Genomic DNA, 22,164 nt, shown 5'->3' with positions numbered 1-22,164 from the left:
AGAAAAAAAAAAAAGAAACACTGTAAATTGCATTCACTAGACACTTCTATTTTCAGTGGCAGGAAAATTAACATCAAAACATGGGGAGAAAGAGGAAGTATACGGGACTGTTATCAGGAACCAGCCAGCTCTCTCGGCTTGGATGACAACATGGTACCTCCCCCCCAACCCCCAAACACATACTCACTTCGACCTGGCCCTGTGCTTCCTAACTCTTGGCTTCTCGATTTATAAGGAGGGTTCAGGCAGAGAGTGGAGTGTGTGCCAATATTTTCCTCTGAGGAATTCAGAAAGTGCCAGCTGAGAAGCTTCCAGCTCACCCTTTACAACTGCAGCACTTTCCAACCGAGTTGACTGGAAAGGCCCTTTTCAAACAGCCTGGGTTGTCTAAAGTCAGGTCAAGGACTGAGTGAGACGGGGAAAGCCACTAGGGTACAGGCTGGGCAATCTGCAGCTCAGCTTCTGCTGGAAACCAGCAGGCCCGCCTGCATGCCAAGACGGAATATTCTGGAATACGTCCCACTGGCATGTCACCCACCCAGATGATGTCTGAAGAGGACTCCTCAGCCCTCTAGAAGATAGGAAGCAAGGTGCATTCAGTGAGGCCCTTCACAAACACCCAATCTTTTGGGAAAGGAGGACAGAGTCAGAAACAATAGTTCAACGTTTCCGATGTAGAGACCTTGGGCTGCCTTCACGCATCAGAAGGCAGAGCCCTGGAAAACGGGAAGGAAGCTGCCACTTCAGACACCGCCACAAGCTGGCCTGGAGTCTCAAGCCCAGATGGCGTCCCCTGTCATCAAGACCAGGTGCCAAGCGTGACCAGGATGCCCACCTACCTGCCAAAGGGAGGCACAGACCTGGTTAAGAAATAACCCAGAAGACAAGGGCAGGGCAGGGCAGCTGGGAAGAGGCCCCGTCCGTGTCCACACGGAGCTGATTTGTTACCTCCAAGGTGTGACTGAGCCAAGTGCACCAGTGACAGGTCAGGGGACGGTGCAGAGAGGGGGGCCCAGGTCCCAGGGCGTCCGGCACGAGGAGCCCTAAAAGTTCTCCTTGGCACAAGACAGGGACAGCCTGGCTGACAGGCCAAGCTGACGCTGGTGACGTGTCGCCTGCAGAGGCGGGACTAAGGTTACAGAACAGTCCCTGTTTCCCTCATTGTCCCCAAACCTCCTGAACGAGAGAAGCTGAATCTGGGACTCTGCAGAAGGACCTTAAAGACCATGGAGAAAGCCAGAAGGATATATGAGATTTGGCAGCAGGTGAGATTAAGTAACAAATTCTAAATTAAGGGATTTGTGGCCTGTATGGTAATTTCCCTCAAAGCATATCCAGTTATCACTCTCCTGGCTTTAAATATACGCTGGACAGGACTCTAAACATTTTATGTGGCTCAAGTAATAATAGGTTATTTTCAAAAACCAAGTTAAAAGGTCCTCTAAATCTGGGGAAGATGGGATCTAAGAAATTCACAAGCAAAGCGAAACTGCAAGCGTCCACTGTGGTCGATCTGATAGCAGTTATAAACTGCATACACACACATATCACAAGATTCAAATCATGAAACGTGTAAGATTTAGAAAACCCACGAGGCCCTTCTCCAAGCAGTAAGAGGTGGGAGCTGTCACCGACTGACAGGAATGGACACAGGAAAACCCCTTGCACGAGCAGATGTCCTCTGGCTGAGTGCAGCCCTATCTGGTGACCCTACGGAGCCCTCCTTTCCATACTTGCTGAGAATTTAACATACCTGGAAAGCACTGCCCTAAATTACATTTAGGGCATAACATTCAGACACATAGGATGGATAAATGTCCTACAAATAGGAATCCCCCAACTTCAAATTATCCTATGAGTTTTTTCAAACTCGAGGATAGAAGCGTCCTTCCTAGGCAGTCTCAATTGCCAGTCCCCTCCCCAGCCCTCAGAGCCCACAGAACACCTTGTCTGCCCTCTGTAAGGGCCCCGGCCTCGGAAGGCAGCTCCTGGTGCAGGTGAGCCATGCTTCAACCCCCAGTGAAGTAAAGCACTTGGACCAATCCAAGTGGTCTGACGGGAGCAACCACTCAGTAAAAACATGGTCAAGAATTCCACCCAACTGAGAGGAGCAGTGTCTTCTGAGGTCAAGCAGCCCTCAGAGTTTCCTGACTTGCCAAGAAATTGTTACAGTCTCAAAGAGAAAGACGGAGCAGATTACCAAGGAAATTAACTTAATCTAAAATTAAAGAACTGTCCCCATCACAAATCCCTACCAAATACAAGACTGTTACAAAACTAATGTGACTCCCCCCTAAAATCCTACTGAAACCCGAACACCCAATGTGACTACATCTGAAGACTGAGCTTGTAAAGAGGTGACGAAGGTTAAACAAGGTCATATGGGTGGGGCCCTAATCTGATTGGGCTGTGGTGTCCTTATAAAATGGGGAAGAGAAGAAACCAAAGCACTCTCTCTCTCAGCCAGGAAGCAAGGCCTCACCAAGAACTGAAGTGCCTGGAACCCTGAATCTTGGACTTCCAGCCTCCAGAACCTTAAGAACTACAGTTCTGTCTTTTTTACGCCACCCAGTCTGTGGTACTGTCTTCAGGCAGCACCAGATGACTAATACACAGACTTACACCACAGCCACAAGAAAACAGACAGAATCGGCCATCCCACCGTGTTGCTGCTGCATGTTTCTGCATCCTCATGGCCACCAGGCAGGTCATGGGGTCCTCACAAGAAATCTCACTGAAAACACACTGTACTAGCAGAGAAGGAACATGACTTACAGACGCCCCTTTAGCTTGCTTTTGAAGAAAAGCAAGGTCTTGAACGCAAGTTCCAGAATATCTTGAACTATTAACATCAAGGCTGAGTATCCTTAGACTAAAAACAGTGACACAAAGGGGGCCGGTGGGGGTGCCACGAGAGAGGCCACACAGAAGGCAGTGAGAAGCAAGCTTCTCAAAGCCCACTTGGTCTGGGCATGCACGGCAGCTCAGACAAAAACTGTGATGCCGGTTTAGGGTGGGGAATCCGACTCCACTAGCACCACCATGAGATGGTGAGCGTCGGCCGTGAGCCGGTCCGACCATGGGGTCCCTATTCAAGCTCAAAACCTCCAGGAGCTGCTCAATGGACACACGTGTGCCTCTGGCTTTGAGGCACCTTCAAGTCTCCACAGACACTGTCCAGTAGCTGGCACATTCTGGGCAAAGGTCGCAAACTCATATAAAGTCATAAAAGCTGCTAAATACAGAGATAGCCAGGCTGACAAACCACCAATTGCGAACACTCTTTAAAGAAGTAAATGAACTGGAAGGGCCATCCTCTGGGGGGGATTGGAAAAGTCCTGGATCAACAGTGGAGCACTAAACACATGGGTGTATGTACATTTGGCAACTCACTGAGCTGCACACTAAGAGAGGCAATTTCACAGTGTAAAGACCGCCTCAAATTTATTTTTTTTTTTTTAAAGGTGGGGGCAAGATCTGGATTCAGGAGTCCTGGGTTCAGATCCTGACTTAACCATTTCTCAGCTACCTAGCTTTACACATGTTGCTTTCCATATATGAGGCCCACTAAACAAACCCGCAAAGTTATAATAGTAAAACACTGTTATGAGAATTAAAAGCAGTAACTTATTTCCTAAGAAAGCCCAATTTTAAATTAAAATTACCAATCAATGTATCTTGTACCTAGGCAAGCATTCAACAACTGTGGTTCAGAAAGAAAGGGTAAAGGGGTGACCCAATTCCAAGAATTATGATGATGAGACTTATAAACACATGACAATTATGAATAACTCTGCGTTGTGGTAACAAGAAACGACACGGCTTGTGATCCGGGCGAGGGCTTAGAGGTCAAGGTCCATGCCATTTCAAAAATGAAGTCTGGAGAACCCTGAACAGAGAGGAGCATGTCCACAATGGGACTGAGGGGTGACGGGCAGGGGGCGGGGACACAGCCAGTGTGTAGGTGAGCACTCGCTCTACAGAGCACCCAGGAGTTGTGCACACAGCAGCCATCAACACGGATGAAGATTTTCCCTTCTGGAACTCACCACCTACTACAGGGAGAGAGCTTGTAATAAACAAACAATGCAATGCCAGGCAGGGAGAGAGTCGACGCAGAAAAAACATTACAAGGTCGGGAGCTAAAGGGCAACAGGCAAAGGCACAATTTTTGTATGGCGCTTGAAGAATCTCCAGTACCAAGACCCTGACCCTCAAAGTACTTACAGTCACACAGGTATTCTAAATAGAAGCATCAGCAAGCACACAATTCCAGGGCAAGAGTACACTGCTAAACGCAGCAGGAAGGTTAGACTAGGTGAGACGGGGGTGAGGGAGAGACAGGCACGCAGGACCAGAGAGATGCTGGAGGACCACATCCGGCGTCCAGGGTGAGGATGTCTGCCTTCCACGCTGAGAGATGGGGGCACAACGCGGGACATGGCACATGCCGATTCCTGCTTACAAAGAACTGGCTGCTGCCTAGAGAGAGGGAAAAGGCAGAAGAGCTTCATAAAGACAGCTTTAGGGGTCTCAGCCCAAACCAGAGGTGTGTACCAGTAGCAGTGGCACAAAGTCAATTGCAGAAGATACTGTGAGCTTAGGATGAAAGGGGTTGTGAAATCCGGAGGAAAGGAGAGAGAGAGAAGTACCAGGGAACTCCAAGCTTTTGATCAAAGCAACCAGAAGAATGGAATGTGCATTCACTGACTAGCAAGGCAGGAGCACGTAAGAGTGAATGGATACAGAGCTGGCTTGGTGCACCCCAAGCGCACGAGACCCACCCACGAAACAAAGTCTGGGAGGTGAACAGGCAACTAGGGTTCAGGCGAGACGCGTCATGTCAAACACGGCCAAGTGGGCGGCTACGTCACACTGACTGGTAACTGGATTTGGGCATCAGCCTTGGTAAGTGACCCGACTCTAAGGGTTCAAAAGAGAACGGGCAGGGAGAGAATATTAACGTGAATATAAGTAACAGAGGGAAAGAGACTTGGAACACTTTCTTTGGAGGAATTCTATAAAGTAATGAAAGAACACAAATGAACAGAACGAAGGAGATAAGATTATCTGAGGGCTTATTTTTAATGGGAGACACTATTAATGCAACATGCTCTGTCTATGGATGGGAATGATCTAGTAAAGAAGTAAATAAAGGACAAAGAAATGAGGAATACTGTCCAGAGTGCTGTCCTTGGGGCGATGAGAAAAGGGGACTCTGGTGCGCAGATGGAGGCGCTGACCAGACAGATTCTTAGTGGGAGGAAGAGCCTTAAAGAACATCCCAGATGGGAACAGCAGGTTCCCATCCTCTGGCCTTCAACACATCTCAGAGGTGTCTGCTCTAAGGACAGGGACAGGCAGGAAAGCACGGCGGGACTCTCTCAAACTCAGACATCACATGCTTGTGCCCCCCTGAGGTGACACCTGTGAGCTGTGCTCCTCCTCCTACCAGCGGGTCCAAGCCAAGAGGCCTGGGAGGTAATGGGAGCGAGCACGGAGCTTGCAGAACTGACAGAGGCGGCAGACCTCATGCACTAGTGCCGGGAAACAGGAGCGGACGCAGCGGCCTCCACAGGCACTGCCCTCCTTCCCTCTCCGTGAAATCCTCGCACACGGCCCTGCCGACTGGGAAGCCTGGTGTCTCGCCATCATTTAAAATGGATTTCTGGTTCCGATCAGTCTTCGGCATCATTCATTCCTTCCAGTTAAGCTCATCAGCAAGGTTCAAAATTCCTCCTCTGTAAAATGAGGCGGCTGACCTCTATACCTCCAGAAGTCCCTTCCAGCTCTCACCATCCCTAACTGCAGCCAGGCAGGCTCGCCACTGCCTTGGGGCCAGAGCAGGGCAAGCAGGCCAGCCACTACAACCTGCCACGTGCCCTGCTGAACTGACATCACTCTTCCTGGCCGGTCCTCTCCACCCTGTCCCGCCCCGCAGCCCTTGCAGCCCTCGGTTTCAAGGTTTGTCAGAATGCAACTTCTTTACGGAAGCTTTTCCCGGAAGCTCAACACTGGGTCTTTTACATCACCTGCCTCCCTGCTAGCCTGACACCAAATTGGTCACATGCACCTCTGATTTTTTAAAGCATTTTGTTGTATTTTGCTGTGCTTCACTGATACCAAGTCTCAGACATTTTTCTGTTAGAAAGCACCTCACAATTATGATGGCTTACACTTATAACTAGAAGCATTTTTTCCTTTCATAAAATAATTATGCATCACTCAATGACATCTTAGATGAGATAAAATAAGCTATTCTGACTCCTCCAAAATAAGCAACTTCAGTTCCACTTTATTACTTACAATACCTCCTACATACTAAGAACCCTATCAAGTGTTGATCAGATGGGAGCGCTATCCAGAAATATCCCATCTGCATTACTCAGAGTCACGAACAAACTGACGACAGAACACCTACGAGAAAGAAATCACGCCTTCTCAACTGTCCCATTTTCCAAGACAGATGCAGCTTTGTTTTTAAACAAAGAATAAATGTAGGCTGTTTTCAAGACGTTTATCTGCCCTCACCGCAAGCAGCTCTCGTTTCCAAGGAGGGCCGTCAGGGGACCCAGGTGAGAAAAGTCTCAGACACTGGACTGTTAAGAGAAAGTTTAACTCACTTCCCAAGAGCACTGCTGCCCACAGAAGTTCATCTGGAAAAGCAGAAGGATCTGTGTAGTCCAACTGTGGTTTTTCCAGTAGTCATGTACGGATGTGAGTTGGACCATAAAGAAAGCTGAGTGCTGAAGAATTGATGCTTTCAAACTGTGGTGCTGGAGAAGACTCTTGAGAATCCCTTGACAAAAAGGAGATCAAACCAGTCAATCATAAAGGAAATCAACCCTGAATATTCATTGGAAGCACTGATGCTGAAGCTAAGGCTCCAACCCTTTGGTCACCTGATGCGAAGAAATGACTCATTTGAAAAGACCCTGGTGCTGGCAAATACTGAGGGCAGGAGGAGAAGGGGGAAGACTGAGGATGAGATGGATGGAATCATCAACTCGATGGACATCAACCTGAACATGAATGGGCAAACTCCAGGAGACAGTGAAGGACAGGGAAGCCCAGCGTGATGCAGTCCGTGGGGTCACCAAGAGCCAGACATGATTTAGTGACTGAACAACAAAAACCACCACCACCAGGGAGGGAAAAATTGTTTTTCCTGTTGAAACAGGGACTATCTTGAGAAGTGCAAGATAGGAGAGCTTCAGGACAGGGGAAGGTAGACGTGCAACCACGGCATTTATTTCAAATGTGCCCAACAAGAAACTTTCATTCATCGGACAAGGTGCCCTGGCTTTGATTTTAACTCAACTCATTTTCTCATCTCATCCTGTAAACTGAATTTGCAGGAGCTGTGCCCATGTTTCATTCCATGGACATCAGTAAACTCAGATTTTTAAGAGAGTCTAATGAAAACTCTACTCTTTTAAAAAAGACGTAAGGGCGGTGCGGCTATAGACGGGTCCCTATCTGCCCCTCTACCTTTGGTCCTCGGCTACAAATGGGCGGCTGTCGGGAGCAAGGCCAACGCCCCTGTCTCCCCACATCCTCGACATGCCTGGCAGCCCTCTGCCAGTTGGCTGGTTCAACAACGATATTAATGTTACAAATCTGTATCCCTAGGTGAAGATTATTACACAAAGTAATAATGAATGTATCTGCGTGTAGGAGGGTGACTAGTCAGGAGGAATGCAGTTTTTTTATTTAATTTCCACTGACTATCAATTCAATAACGAGTGCTAATAAAGCCCAGAACCACCCTCATGTGAATAAATACTTGAACTGCCCCCTCTTCTGACTTCGCCTTGCTCATGAAAGACTTCACAGTATCTCCTTTGAAAGAAACTGCTATTTGAAAAAAAGTACTCCTACGATTTCATATTTTTGGAATCCTATCTTTACAGGAGGTCTCAAAATGACTTCTATTTATTTCAGTGGTGATTATAAGCAGGGGAGCTCAATGCAGAAAGCCAGGGTTTAAATCCTGGCTCTGTCTCAAACTAGTCGGGGAAGCAAATTGCTGATCACCCTAACGTAGTTCCCTCTACTTCTATAAAATGGTGAGTTCTGAAGATTAAATGAGCAAAATACAGGTAAAGTGCTAAAACAATAAACAACTGGCAAAGAGCAATAATGCAATACAAGTTCCGGCTATCACAACTACTGTCGGCTTCTAAGAAAAAAGACCCAGTTTCCCTTAAATCTAATCAAGATGCTTTAGCTGGCCAGAGGGTTTGCTGGATTTCAGATGAAATTTATAGAAAGTACATGAAATTCAAAGACAAGTAATAGCTCCCCTCCCTGATTGTGTAAATTATGTGTACTCATTACGTGTGTAGCATGTTATTATTTAAATGTCCCTAATTTCAGCCCCAGAGGGCCAAGGGCCCTCAAAGAGTGGCCGAGGCCTCTGCCAGGCTCTCTGAAGCTTTTGTCAATTTATGACTGCCGGGAAAAGTGGCACCATCTCCAGCACAGAGGACACAGAGGGCTCGCATCCAGCAGAAATCTGAGTGCTGCCTCCCCAGCAGCCTGGCTACAGCCAACAAGCTGTCACCTCGGGTGCAATTCCTACACAGACAACCCACCGGGCTGTCCCAGACTCACATGCACCACCTCCAGGAAGACCAAAAAAAAAATTCATCCCTTGTCACTTTATAGACTACAAAAGCAAAACTGATGGCAAACACAGATTTTATGACATAAAATCTTAGATAGAAGTGATGCTTCTGAACTGTGGTGTCGGAGAAGACTCTTGAGAATCCCCTGGATGGCAAGGAGATCAAACCAGTCAATCCTAAAGGAAATCAGCCCTGAATATTCATTGGAAGGATTGATGCTAAAGCTCCAATAATTTGGCCACCTGATGCGAAGAACTGACTCATTGGAAAAGACCCTGATGCTGGGAAAGACTGAGGGTGAGAGGAGAAGGGGATGACAGAGGATGAGATGGTTGGATGGCATCATTCATTGACTCGATGGACATGAGTTTGAGTAAACTTCGGGAGTTGGTGATGAACAGAGAAGCCTGGTGTGCTGCAGTCCATGGGGTTGCAGACAGTCAGACACAACTGAGCGACTGAACTGAACTACTGTCTTACGTCTGCTCAGCTTACTGTTCTACTAAACCTGCCGAAGTGGGACAGCTGAGCTCAGTCACCCAGACAAGCCGCCGTGTGTACCCTCTAAGCAGACAACAGTGCCCCCACGTTCCTCACACGAGAGGCCAGGCAGGGGGCTGCTTGTTTATCATCCTAGCATGCCCATGATTTCACGGAAGTGATGTCAATTCGTTTCCCAATTAGATAAAAATTATGTCAAGCCCATTCTGTGAACTCTAATCGTTTTAAAATTGTATTTTCCCAGGAAACTCTGGCAAGACCAGTAATTCTGAAACATCTTTGTTTAAATACAGGGGTAAAACAAAACACCATCTTTCTCATACCACTGTTGCAAGGATAAGGTGTCATTTTCTTCCATTCTGGGTTCAAAAATCAGTACTGGGTTCAAAGTTACGTGGCTTGAGCTGTAATTGCAATTCTGCTACTGCATTATAAGGAACCGTGCGCCATCAGTGAGTCATGACCACAGAAAATTCTCAAACAGCCCCAACAAGAACGTCTTCTTGCCCTTACAAATGCCACGGGTCTCAGAAGTGGACCCCACTACCCATGACCCCCATGCCATGAAGCACGAGAAAGGGAGCACAGGGGACCAGAAGCTCCCCCCACTATCCCCCCTGAAACGGGGTGCAGGTACCTGCCGTCCCCTCTGTCCCATCCTGTTTCCCATCACACTTCCCAGCGAGGGCTCCGGACTAGATTGCTTCAAACTCTACCACCAGATAACCTTCTGTCACAGCTAACACTAAACTAATGCAGTTATTTCAGCTTTTGAAAGGGAATCTTGAGAAGATGGGAGACAATAAAAAGTAGTTAAAAGAAAAATGAAAAAGCATGACTACTGAGACCACTCTTCCCCCCAACCATGACCCCCAACTTCACCCGCCCACAATGAGGAATCCCAGAGAGCGCTTGCTGCGAGGCGCAGTGAGGCCCAGCTCCAGACAAGGTCACTGCACTGCACACGAATGCTGATTACACAGCACCCACTCAAGGGCATGGCAGCCCACCCCAGTGCTCCTGCCTGGAGACCCATGGACAGAGGAGCCTGGCAGGTACAGGTAACAGTCCTTGGGTCGCAAAGACTCGGACACTACTGAGCGACACAGAAGCACACGTGTACACACGTTCAGAGATAACACTGCTTACAATCCTTATTACTCCCGGAGAGTCTTGGAGGCTGCCTGCTACTTCGGCTTTCTCTGAATCACACCCCTTAGGAAGAGCACCCTGAGACTCTGGGACCTACACAGAAGGACTGATTCCCATGGTAACAAGTCTAGTTTCCATGCTTTCTGTTATGTACACACATGCATGCAAAGTCACTTCAGTCCTGTCCAACTCTTTGCAACCCTATGGCTCCTCTGTCCATGGGATTTCCCAGGCAAGAATAGTGGAGTGGGTTGCTGTGTCCTTCTCCAGGTTATCTTCCCGACCCAGGGATCGAACCGGCGTCTTTTATATCCCCTGCGTTGGCAGGCAGGTTCTTTACAACTAGCGCCACCTGGGATGCTGATGCTTTCCAACAGCCCCTAAATAAGAAAGCACATTTGTTTAACATGCTAACTGCCTTTAAAGAAAAGGCTTCTTGAAACATACACAGGTTCTAAAACAGGACAATGTGTTTACTTAGAACTGCTATCGAAACAGAGTAAGAGGAACAGCAAAAAGGTGGCCCTGGAACACGGCCTGCACACACAGCAACACGAACCAGAAAAGGGCCGCTCACAGCAACTTCACAGCAGAGAGACAGAAGCCTCGGTGTCTGAGCGTTTAAAAGAAAAAGAAAGAAAACAGATAAGTCAGTCTTTATCAGAGTGAAAGGCAACAGAATTAAAGTATTTTCAATGTTCCCAATAGAGACGCATAGGCCAGCTTTTCTTAAAATTCCTTCCTCACTGTCGTCAAGCCCTGACTACGCCGATGAAAACAAGAGCTACGACTGGCCAACTAGCTGGCAGGGCTAGTCTCTTCCTGAATGCCTTATTGCAGTTTTTGTTCTTTTACCCTAATTTCACCACTAGTCCATCCCAGACACCTGGCTACCTTTCTGTACTAAAAGCTGATTTTTTCCCAGTTAGTTTGATTTTTATTTATTAAAAAATTCCAAAAGCACCAAAGCATCACCACTCCTGAATAGCAGGGTGAGAGGCACGCCTTGTCCCAGCAGTGAAATCCAACACCGCAGTAGCCATTGCTCTACCACGACCCCAGATCCAATAAAATGCTACCCCAATCTCCCTCTCCTCAAAACTTAGAACAGAACAGTATGTGTTCAGTGTCAAACAATGACAGCAAGACTGACCACAAGCGCTCTTTAAAATGATGTGGGGATTTACTCTATTCCAGAAGTCAAGCAATGAGTGGGCTTCCTCCACTGGAGGAGACCCAGGACAAAACAGGGGTCTGAGCAGTACACTGTGGCAACAGAGCGCTCACATTGTTTTGATTACGACACACGCAGGATTCAAAAAGGGCCTTTCCCATCACCCTGGCTTGGCCTTCAGTCACACAATACCAGGAGCGGTGACAGAATACAAGTGGGTGGCATTCAGGAAGGCCACCTCAGGAAACCCTGCCATCGCCTTACGGAAAGAGAGTGCCAACAGGTCTTGTCTGGGAAGCACTGGTTCCAACGAGACGCTCCCAGACAACTCACCTCACAGCTAAGCAGGATGGAAAAAACTCCACGGCCTAAAGTCAACCTGTCACTCAGCAGCCTAGCAAGCTGCCAGGTTCCATGTGCCATGATTTTACTACTCCACCATTACAGCGAAGACGCAAAAAGAATAATAGGTTCTCCTCTTCCTCATCTCCTTACTTCAAACAAATACAAGCAGAACATGGTCAATTCACTCATGTTTAAGAAATTAACAAGAGAGGCTGTGGAATGCTGCTACCACAGCCACAACCCTTGAGATAAAATATAAACAGTAACCAAATGCTTGTTCCGAAATGGTCTTCACTGGCTGATGCCATCTGAGTCACACTAACCCTGTCAAAAAGAGACATCAGACTCAGACAGGGGCAAGTTTCCCTCCAGGCTTCAGGGATCCACTTGATAACCACCCAGGAGGAGGAACACCGGATGCACGGCAACTCTGCCTGTGTTGTCTGCCTGCCGCCACGCAGGCCACCGGCCCGGGCCTTGGGAGGCTCCGAGCCAGAGAAACAGCGCGACGGGCAGCAAGCACACAGATTCACGCTGCTTCCTCTGTAAACAGCAGCCACATTTCAGCAAGATCATCCAAGCCTGCTTCTGCTCTCCTGCTTGGATAGAAAGACAGATGCTCCCAGAAAAACCTGTATATCCAGCTCTACACACAGCCCAGCAAACAGCAGAAACCAGATCGCAGCCCTGGTCTTGTCTACAGGGCACAGACTAACGAAGGCACCTTGCCAATTATGTTATGCAGCATATAAAGGAGCAGAAAAATGAATCCATAAACCCAACCAGGGTAACTGCCGTTAGGGGCCCAGCCTGAGAAGCACAAGCCGCCGCGAGCAAGCACATCCATTTCAGAAACAAGGCCGGGCCCAGAACGGCATCCAACCCAGCAGAACCGGCAACTCACCGTTCACGGCCTTCAGGCTCCCAGGAATGCCTTCCCCGTGCTGTCTCTTCTGGGCGTTCTTGAACTCCTTCAGAGACAAATAAAGGACTTTACGTACCACCCTTTCTTCTGACCACGGAATCCCATCACTGTCATCCTGGGGAAAGAAGGAAGAACGGGGAGAGGAGCATTACTTCAAAGAAAGCAAGCAAATGTTCAAGACTCAGAATAAACTTAAAAAAAAAAAAAAAAATCCCAAGCAAGTATTACGTGACTGAGACCCGGTTCCGGAGGTGAGAACTACATCCAGTAGAGAGAGGGCGCTGGTCCATCCTGGAGGGCCACCCCTCAGGCTGTAATGGGACTGGAGGAGCATCTCCCTTCACACGCCCCGTGCCCAAACCCTGTCATTAACTGGTAATACTGAAGTTTTATAATCTTGGCAAAGTTTAGAAAAGAGCGTTACAGCAGCCACAACAGGAAGGGTAACGCATCACTGTACTGGAGCTCTTTAAAGTGAGCAATTCCAGAGCGCAGGCACCTCACAAACACGCGCCACACTCTTTGGGAAATGCTGCTGTTGGGAGTGGGTGCTGCTTTCAGGGAATTTACCATTCAGTCAGAAGAAATGAAACTGGATCTGCACTGGCCTTTTAAGGGAATAAAACACACACACACACACACACACACACACACACACACAAAAGTGAGAGGCAAAGAGACCACTGCAGAAAAAGGGCAATGGATCTTGGTGGAATAGCAAATGGGGTGGCAGGGGGTGGTTTTTCAAAGAAGAATACAGACAGTAACAGGTCTTGAAGGTCTCATTTAAGAGTGCTGCCCCAGTCTGTTTTATCAGATCCAGTGTAAGCGCTTGAGAGCAGTGACCAAGACGGGGGGCGGGCTGGGAGGACGGGGGAACCAAGAACCAGCAGCCCACCCAGGGACCATTCCAGCAATTCCAAGAGCAAAGATAGAGTGCAGACTAGCGGGAGAGGGCAGGACCGGGGCCCAGTCAAGACGGAGTGGCTGGAGATGGCTGATACGGTGCGCCAACTGAGTTAACTCTTTTAGGGAACTAGCAAGAAGACTCTCAAGGTTTAAAGAGCTGCTTCCCACAGCCTGAGACCCTCACAGGTTCTCTCCTGTGGACATCTGCCTACAGTGGACATCTGATCTCCTGTGGACATCTGCTAATTTGAGTAGTCCTTATAGTCACACACCTACTTCAAGACTTCATTTTTCTAAGAGTTCAGTTTAGAGATAGAAGGATTATGGGCTTCTGGGTACTTGGGGCCTTAAGCAAGTAAGTAAAACCTTAACACCCCAGTGACTTCAGGAGATGGGGACGGACAGGGAAGCCTGGCATGCTGCAGTCCGTGGGGCTGCAAAGCGTCAGAAACGACGGAGCAACCGAACAACAGCAACGCGGGGTTCTGGTTCTTCAGGTTCCTTTTGTTCAAACAGGAGGCAAATATGTCAGGGTCGGGCTGGCGCTGCCGCACGCCACACCCTACAGAGCTGGTTTTCACTCCCTGCCACTGCTGGTCACTAAAGCCTCCTCCCGCGGAGATAAGGGAGGTAGATTATCCAAGATATTCTCCAGCTCGTAAATTCCTAAACTCTGCATAAACACACACTGCATCTTAGAAATCCAACCGCACAGTCTCTAAGCCCCACATAACGGAAGCTGTGCTCCTGTTAATCTTCCAGGATTTCCTAGAATGACAGTGATTCTCCATCTTCTTTAAGAAGGGGAAGAGAAGGCCTGGGAGCAAAGAGCCAGGATTTCCACCTTTCCTGGGGTGCCCTTTGTGCCTCACACCTGCTGAGACTTCCATTACCTCCAGGAAAAGAAGACACACCCTCTCCCCCCAGTGACTCTCCTGAAAGCACCAAGGTATCTACAGACCAGGGTGGTGCTCAAGTTCACACATGAAGACTGCAAGTGGCCAGCAGACGCTGCCTCCACACGACAGGAGGAGCGCACGCAGCTTCTCAACCACCACTCTGCAAGTCACCAGAGGCTGGCCAACTACATGGCTGAAAACCAGGAAAACCAAGTGCTCCGACCAGACCCCACTTGAAGAGCCCAAGGAACCAACCTGCCAAAAAGGCCAATGATTCAGCTACACAAGAGGTGAAAAGCACAATGAATTCACTCTTGGCAGCAAACAAGTCCCCTGAGTGTGCGTGAACGTGCCTCTAGCATACTGGTTTCAACTGAGTGACAGTCTCAGCCTTGGGAAGAGTCCCTGCTCATGGGCTGAAGTCCACCTTCTAGGACACAGTGAAGGCTGCCAGACAGAATGGTCTTCACCACCCCAGGTTCCTAGCCTCAGCAATTAGGTCTCCACCACAAACCAGGCCATGATTACAAACGATTATGTCCTACATACACACAGTTTATGAACTGTAAAGCCCCAAAAATAGCTTTCAATGTAAAATTCCTATGACGATTTACTGCTTCCTCTTCAGACTACAGTCTTCATTCTGACTTCAGGCCTTCCAAAAAGAGAATTAAACACCCTGAAGACTGATGTCTAATTAAAACAGACAGACCTTTCGAGAGGAAAACTTCTGCAAAGGAAGACACATTTAACGTTCACTTATTAACAGCAGCAGCTCTGTGACACCTACCTGGATAGTGTGTTAGTTGTTCAGTCGTGTCCAACTTTCTACAGCCCCATGGACTTGTAAGCCTGCCAGGCTCCTTTGTCCATGGGATTCTCCAGGCAAGAATACTGGAGTTTGGGTGCCATTCCCTTCTCCAAGGGATCTTCCCAACCCAGGGATCAAACCTGGGTCTCCTGCACTGCAGGCAGATTCTTTACTTTCTGAGCCACCAGGGAAGCCCAGTAAGATACTTATAAATAAAGGAGAAAGAAACCTACAACTCAGAATACAGGGTTTCAAGTTCTAGACATTAAAAATAAAAAAGACACACACACACACGAGTTCTTTTATAATCTAGAGTGCTGGTCAAGACTTGCCACCTCCCTCAATGTTGATGCAAGACACAAACCTAAGAGGTAAGAAGTCGACTCTGCTCTGTTTCCAAAAGCTCAGCAGGTTAAGTAATGATTTAGAAATTAGAAATCAAACTGCCGTTCATAGCTGCAGAGTCGAGATGAACCCCCACATTCAGTGCACACCCCTCTCTAGTGGGAGGCTGGCAAGGTGGGCCAGCAGCCAGCCACAAGGCACATAGGGCCCTGCAAGCTGGGTGTCGTGGGAAGCTGGGAAGAAGAAGGTACTTCAGGGGCCTAACACTTGTCTTCTCATAGTTCTGACCAATCCAAGTTCTACTGAGTGCTCTAGAACATAGCCTAGGCCTAACTCTCTCATTAGAAGTCAAGAACTCCAAAGGCAAATCCCACCCCCGCCCCAAGAGCTTCCAGGACCTTTTAAGTCCAGCCCTTCCGTTTTCTTTTCCCCTTTTCAGTAGCTGTCTTATTTAACCAGCCATAGAGTCATTTCTCCTGCTCCTCACAGTGTTATCCCAGCACCTGTGACTGGGCGAGCTCAGGACGCTGACAACTGGACCGCCTCAGCATCCTGCCTCCCAACTTACCCACACACACCCAGCCTGTCGGTGCCGAATTTCCAGGATGGGTTAAGTGAAGGGCCTGAAATCACTCCAGTTTCCTTGACTGAAAACACACTATCCCTGTAAAAAGGCCCCACAGTGACGACTCCAACAGGGCCGGGCAACACCTCGCATTCTCAGTGGTAAGCTTGTCATCGACCTAACACCCGCACACCACCCCTCTGCCACCAGCGAGCTCCCTGTGAAGACAGCGCCCATCTCCAAGTCCACGTGGCCTTACAGAGCCCAAATCCGCTGCCCCACAGTCCCTTCACCTCAGTTAAATGCTACACAGATTCCTTCACAGAACAGCCCTCTGAGTTCTTTGTTCCTCTCCCTGCCACCCATCTCTGTGGGCTCCTTCTCCTCTGTGTCTCCCAGGAGCCCCTCATTCTATCTCCTTCCACCTCTCTATTCACTTATTCAGACCCAAATGACTATCATCAAATCAACTGAAAAGCCAATGGTGCCTCAGTGTTCAAAATACTCACGATCCCCTGTTGACCTTCGTGGGCCTAGAGGCTCTCCCGCTTCTCAGAGGGAATCGCCCGGGATCTGCACTGCAGCGCTGAGAGCAGAGAGCAAGCCCTTCTCCACGAAAGCAAGCTTCCTCCACCACGCCCAGCCCCGGTCCGTTTGCTTTACTGGTCAGCTTAATAAAGGCAGATACAGGAGGAGTCACACCACTGATCCAGCGTCCAGCAGTCTCACTCGGATGCAAATTCAGCTGCCCAGAGTGTGTGGCCAGTTCTGGTGAGCAGCATTAATGATTTAAAAACAGCTCCTGTCATTTGGGGTTTCCATGGTAAAACCTCTAGGTTAACAGACCATCTAAATCTTAAGAATCAACTCCCAGATGACACACCACCCGTCCTCATTCCTACCCCATGATCTCTTACTGATTTCTTCCAAGCCCCCCCAAAATGCTCTGCAAACACTGAAATTAAAAAAAAAAAAAAACTAGATCTGCTGGCAGATGGAGGAGGGGGGCAGTCATCACATAGATCTGCTTTGATACTGACTTCAAAAAATCACTTTCTTTGGCAAATGGAAGACTAAGTAATAAGATCTTTGAAAGTACAAGTGACAGGGCTTTGTTTTCATTTGCAAAACATCTACCATTCTTTGAAAAAAGTTTTAAAACGGCAAGGGCTCAGGCATTAAAGTTGAATGTATCTCGTCATAATCTTTTCAATGAAAGGAAAAATGACAGCATAACCTCTAGCTGCTCCAAGCTTTGTAACAGACATGTAAGAAAAGGGGGCACAGAAAGTAAGCGCGTGAAGACACCACACACCGGGCGGCAGACGGCACCGCCGAAGGCTCTGCAAAGCCCACAGCCCAGCCTGGAGACCCAGCAGTGCTCCGACCACCGCCAGTGCCTCAACCACTCGGCAGCCTGCAGAAACGCGGCTCATTTTAAGACTCCCTGGTGATGACCGTGCATGTGAAAGTTTCAGAAGCCCTGCTGTACAGACGAGCCCCACGCTGCCCATTTCACGTCACTTTCTACCTTCCGTCGGAAAACAAGCAAAGATGAAGATGAGGTGAAACCCTAGATGAATGCTTCTAACAACCATCTAACTGTTGCCATTTCTACTGTCAGAAATAAGAAGTCTATATTAATATACTCTGAAAAATCTTTCCTTTGACTTCTTTTAACTGAACGAAAAACAAGTGACCAAATAGCAAGAATGAAATCAACAAAAAAGTTAAGACACTGAGAAGTGGTTAGTTCCTTGAATCAGTGTGACATGATCTCTCAAGCTCTCATTCCCTGATTACGCAAGTTGGGACGACTTCCCTTTAAAGGTGACACAGAATTAAACACAAATGTGAATAATATCCCAGAAGAGGACCAGCATATGCAATAAGATCATTTCTATTTCTCTGCATCATCTGAAAGTTGGCATACATTTCAGCAGCCACATCACCCAGTAGGATCTCATTAAGCTTGCAGTTAACCATATCCTCCCAAGGACTATTTGTTGGGTGAACGGGTGTACCCCCCCCCATTCAGTTCAGTTCAGTCGCTCAGTCGTGTCTGACTCTTTGCAACCCCACGAATCGCAGCACGCCAGGCCTCCCTGTCCATCACCAACTCCTGGAGTTCACTCAGACTTAAGTCCATCGAGTTGGTGATGCCATCCAGCCATCTCATCCTCTGTCGTCCCCTTCTCCTCCTGCCCCCAATCCCTCCCAGCATCAGAGTCTTTTCCAATGAGTCAACTCTTCACATGAGGTGGCCAACATACTGGAGTTTCAGCTTCAGCATCATTCCTTCCAAAGAACACCCAGGGCCACAAAACCCAAAGGAAGGCCCCAAACCGACAAAACTCACGGCTCCCAGTTGCGAATTATTTTTCTACGATTTTTCTCCCAACCTCTAAGGTCAAAAACCAAAACCAACACAGGGAGACATATAAGAACATGAGATGCTTTCTTCCTTAGCCAGGTTTATGAAGAAGATACATGATCTGTTGGGTTGCAGACTGCCACGTCTCCTACAAACTCAGCCTCATGGAGAAGGGCTGGGGCTGCGGACACGGGCATGCATGACTATTTTAAATGTACTAGAGTGCCTACCCCAACTTCCACTGATGATGTAAATTCTTATCAATGTCAGTTTCAATAAAGCCCCCAAAGGGCCTTAATATAAAATGAATTTGTTAACAATTCAAATTTTCTTCTCTCCATGGCCCTCGCTTCAAAACCCTGGACTACTGAATTAACATGTTCTAACTGCACCAATAGTTCTTCTAATTGACTGTCTCAAAACTGATCAAGTTGTTGATACAGAAAAGCCATGTCGTCCACTCAGCCACAGGCCGGGGCAGAGTCTTCCAACCCTCTTCCAAGCACTCAAACACTGGAGTGCAAGCAATAGGGGTTTCCAAGTCAGTCAGTCCTGGTCGGTTTCCGGTGCCAGGTTCTATGGAAGCCCATTTCTGATCAATTTAAACACAGACACACACACACATTTTCTAACAATTACAACTATATAAAAATGAAACCAGTCCCCATGGAAGAGAGTTAACTTCCCACTACTTGTGGGCAAACTGAATTAAGAGCCTCATCCATTATGAGTGACCAAGTAATTCATCATCGCAGCCAAGGGCACTGTTAATACGGTTGACGGAATAACTGGTAGAAACTGGGGCAAAGGTCAACCAGGGACTAGGTTCCTTCCAGCAAAGGTCTTCACTACCCTGCAGATTATTTTTAACATCACCACCACAGAAAATAAAACCAGTATCCAAGACACATAAGTTTTACGTTTAAGTCCAGGACCTCCCACCAACATTTCAAATGTCAATTGGCTTGGGGGGATTGGAGGGCTGAGACATGTGCACACACTACCATGTTCCACAGGAAACACTTCTGCTTCCATGGCGAGAGAGCAGCCAGTCAAATGCTCCCGTCAGAGCTTCTGGCAAGTAAACCAAGCAGATAGGGGCATGCAGGATGCATGCATGTTCACAGGCAGAAAGCCCTACTCCTGGCATGACATCCCTTCATTAAAACTGACACAGGAGTTAAGACAATTAAGTGGATTACAGCAGCCACCGGATGAGTTACCAACACCACCACGTGCATATATTCCATCTCCATTCATTTTGCAAAGGGTCTGAGCGAGGAGCAATTCATGACTTTCCACCTCCTTTAAAAAAGAAAGAAAGAAAGAAAGAAAAGTGATGCCCAGCTTCAGTGCTCAGTTCCACGCTGCGTTGGAGTAACCGGAAATGTCACATGGGGGGTGGGGGACAGGGGACTGATGACTGAAAAGATATTACCAATAACAAAGCTGTGGAAGACTGGCTCCAGGAGGGAGGTGGAAAGAAAATTCACAGCCCTTTCCTCCTTCCAGGGAAGAATGTCTGGAAACCTCTACATAAATGCCTTTTATTTTCAAGAGCCCAGGTTTTGCATATACCTGCTGTTAAATCACCCTACTTAATGCAATTTGTTGCTGTCTGAAATATCAGCCTCTTCCATCAACAGTTTGAGAGAACAATGAAAGCATCCAAAATAATAACAGTAATAATTTGTTAGGGATGTTGATTCTTGGCACTGATTCCACACAAACAAGGATTTAAAGAGCCAGAGAGAGAGAAAATATTAAAAGAGAAAGAGGTTAAAACTGTTTCTTCTGCTTTTAACAAAATATTTTCTCCACTGGAAATCAACTCAATGTCTCAAATCAACTCAATCTTCATTTTTAATTTCATAAAATGGTTCATCTGTCAATCTCAAAGAGAAATGGGGGAACATTCACACCTGGAAATCTGAAGCCACTGACTTACTGAACTGGAGAATGACGCTCCTTTGGTTTTAAATTAAAAGCACTTCAAGCAGCAATTTTCCTCCGAAAGACAAGCTTCCAGGGATAAAGTAAACGGACTGAAAATGCTTATGCAAGGAGAGTTTTACTTCTTCCAAACTCCCATTAAATAATGTGTACTTATCTTTGATTACCGCCTATTTAAAAAAAATAAAATAAAAAGCTACAGCCGAAATTGGATTAAGAACTTCTGCTGAAAACGATTTATTGCATAACACAACTCTGACAGCCTGAATCTCCGGCCACCAACTGAGCCTTTATAAAAATCTGCTGGGCAGCTGCCAAGTCAGCTTTTTTGCATCTGAGCATGTCAGACCCCGCCGTTGCCAAGGCAGCGGCAGCCCACGTTCACGGTTAAGCGGTGCAGGCAGGGGCCAGCAGTGAGGGCCACGCCACTCAGCATCCACCCCTTCAACTCCTGGTCTGACAGTCTGCTGTCCCAACATAATCAAAAAGGACTCGCGGTCCCAAGGGCGCTATCTCCAAGAAACTGGCAGAAATAGGACTGGCGATCTCCCTTCGGTGGAGGAAATAGGGGAGAAATTAAGTCAAATTACAAATAAATACTTGACATGGGTCTTGGAAAGAGAAACCAGAATGAGGGACGATTCTGTGTCAGCAATGCCAACGAGCAACTCCCAACAGCCTCATCTGGGAATAAATCATTAACAACTAGGTTCCCAAGGGCATTCTGACTGATTGGGATCTTTTCATCCTTACAGCCTTTTTATGTTAATAAGAATATCCCCAAACCCCCCAAATGGCATATTCTAAGCTGCACTATCCGACAGCGTAGTCACCAGCCACATGTGGGTATTTACGACTGACTTAATTAAAATTAAAAATTAAGTTCCTTAAGTTGTACTGGACACATTTCAAGAACTCATCAGCCATGTGCTTCTCAAAATGGACACCCCGGCTAAAGAATGTTTTCATCCCTCCTGTTCTAGATCGGCACTGATAATGAATTGGACGGAGTTTTTCAATTGGCTGTGTTCCTTGCTAACTCATTTCATTATGGCCCTAAGACTCTTCAAAACAGGTACAAGAAAATTCTGGAACATGAGAATACCCTGCACAAGAAAATCAGAGTCTAAAGTAGGTAAGAACTGACATTTACCCATATAACTCTCAGGAAGTGGTTCCAACTTGTTCTGCCACATCTTACCTTTCAAATTTGCAGGGAATGTACATGAAATTCAGAGGATGAAATACAAGATTCTTCAGTCTACGAGGAAGCCCTAAAGACACGCACTGCTTTAATATGCCTTCGAATCATGTTCTAAATTATTTCCCTGCAAAATAACTCCTCTGGGTTTAAGAGCAGACAAAAACCAGCACCCCACCAGCTAGTCTCCCAATACCAACGGGTGGCCCAAACTTCTGAGAATGACCACTGCCCCGCCTCCTGCCAGGACCAGTCAAGGTTACGGGCCTCTGAGCCAGGCCAAGGGCTAGGATGACTTTTATACTTCTGTTTCTCCCCCCAGGCCCTGGGACACTGCTGGGTGACGTGATGAGCTCTGTCAATACCTGACTGACTGACTT

At 47.5% G+C, this 22,164-nt stretch overlaps 1 protein-coding gene across 4 annotated transcripts in view; it reads right to left on the bottom strand.

Annotated features, from left to right (window-relative positions):
• JARID2 (jumonji and AT-rich interaction domain containing 2) overlaps positions 1 to 22,164 on the bottom strand; it is a 230,119-nt gene that overhangs the window by 110,939 nt on the left and 97,016 nt on the right. For all 4 annotated transcript variants that reach the window (XM_070361166.1, XM_070361167.1, XM_070361169.1 and 1 more), the window contains one exon: positions 12,707 to 12,842. In XM_070361166.1, coding sequence (XP_070217267.1) covers positions 12,707 to 12,842 — 136 coding nt within the window. Of the gene's footprint in view, positions 1 to 12,706; positions 12,843 to 22,164 lie in introns of those variants that run through there.

This window comes from Bos mutus, chromosome 23, assembly GCF_027580195.1.
Source record: "Bos mutus isolate GX-2022 chromosome 23, NWIPB_WYAK_1.1, whole genome shotgun sequence".
NCBI classification, from domain to species: Eukaryota; Metazoa; Chordata; class Mammalia; order Artiodactyla; family Bovidae; genus Bos; species Bos mutus.
The sequence above is the reverse complement of the archived record's forward strand: the minus strand, read 5'-3'. Positions and strand labels throughout refer to the sequence as shown.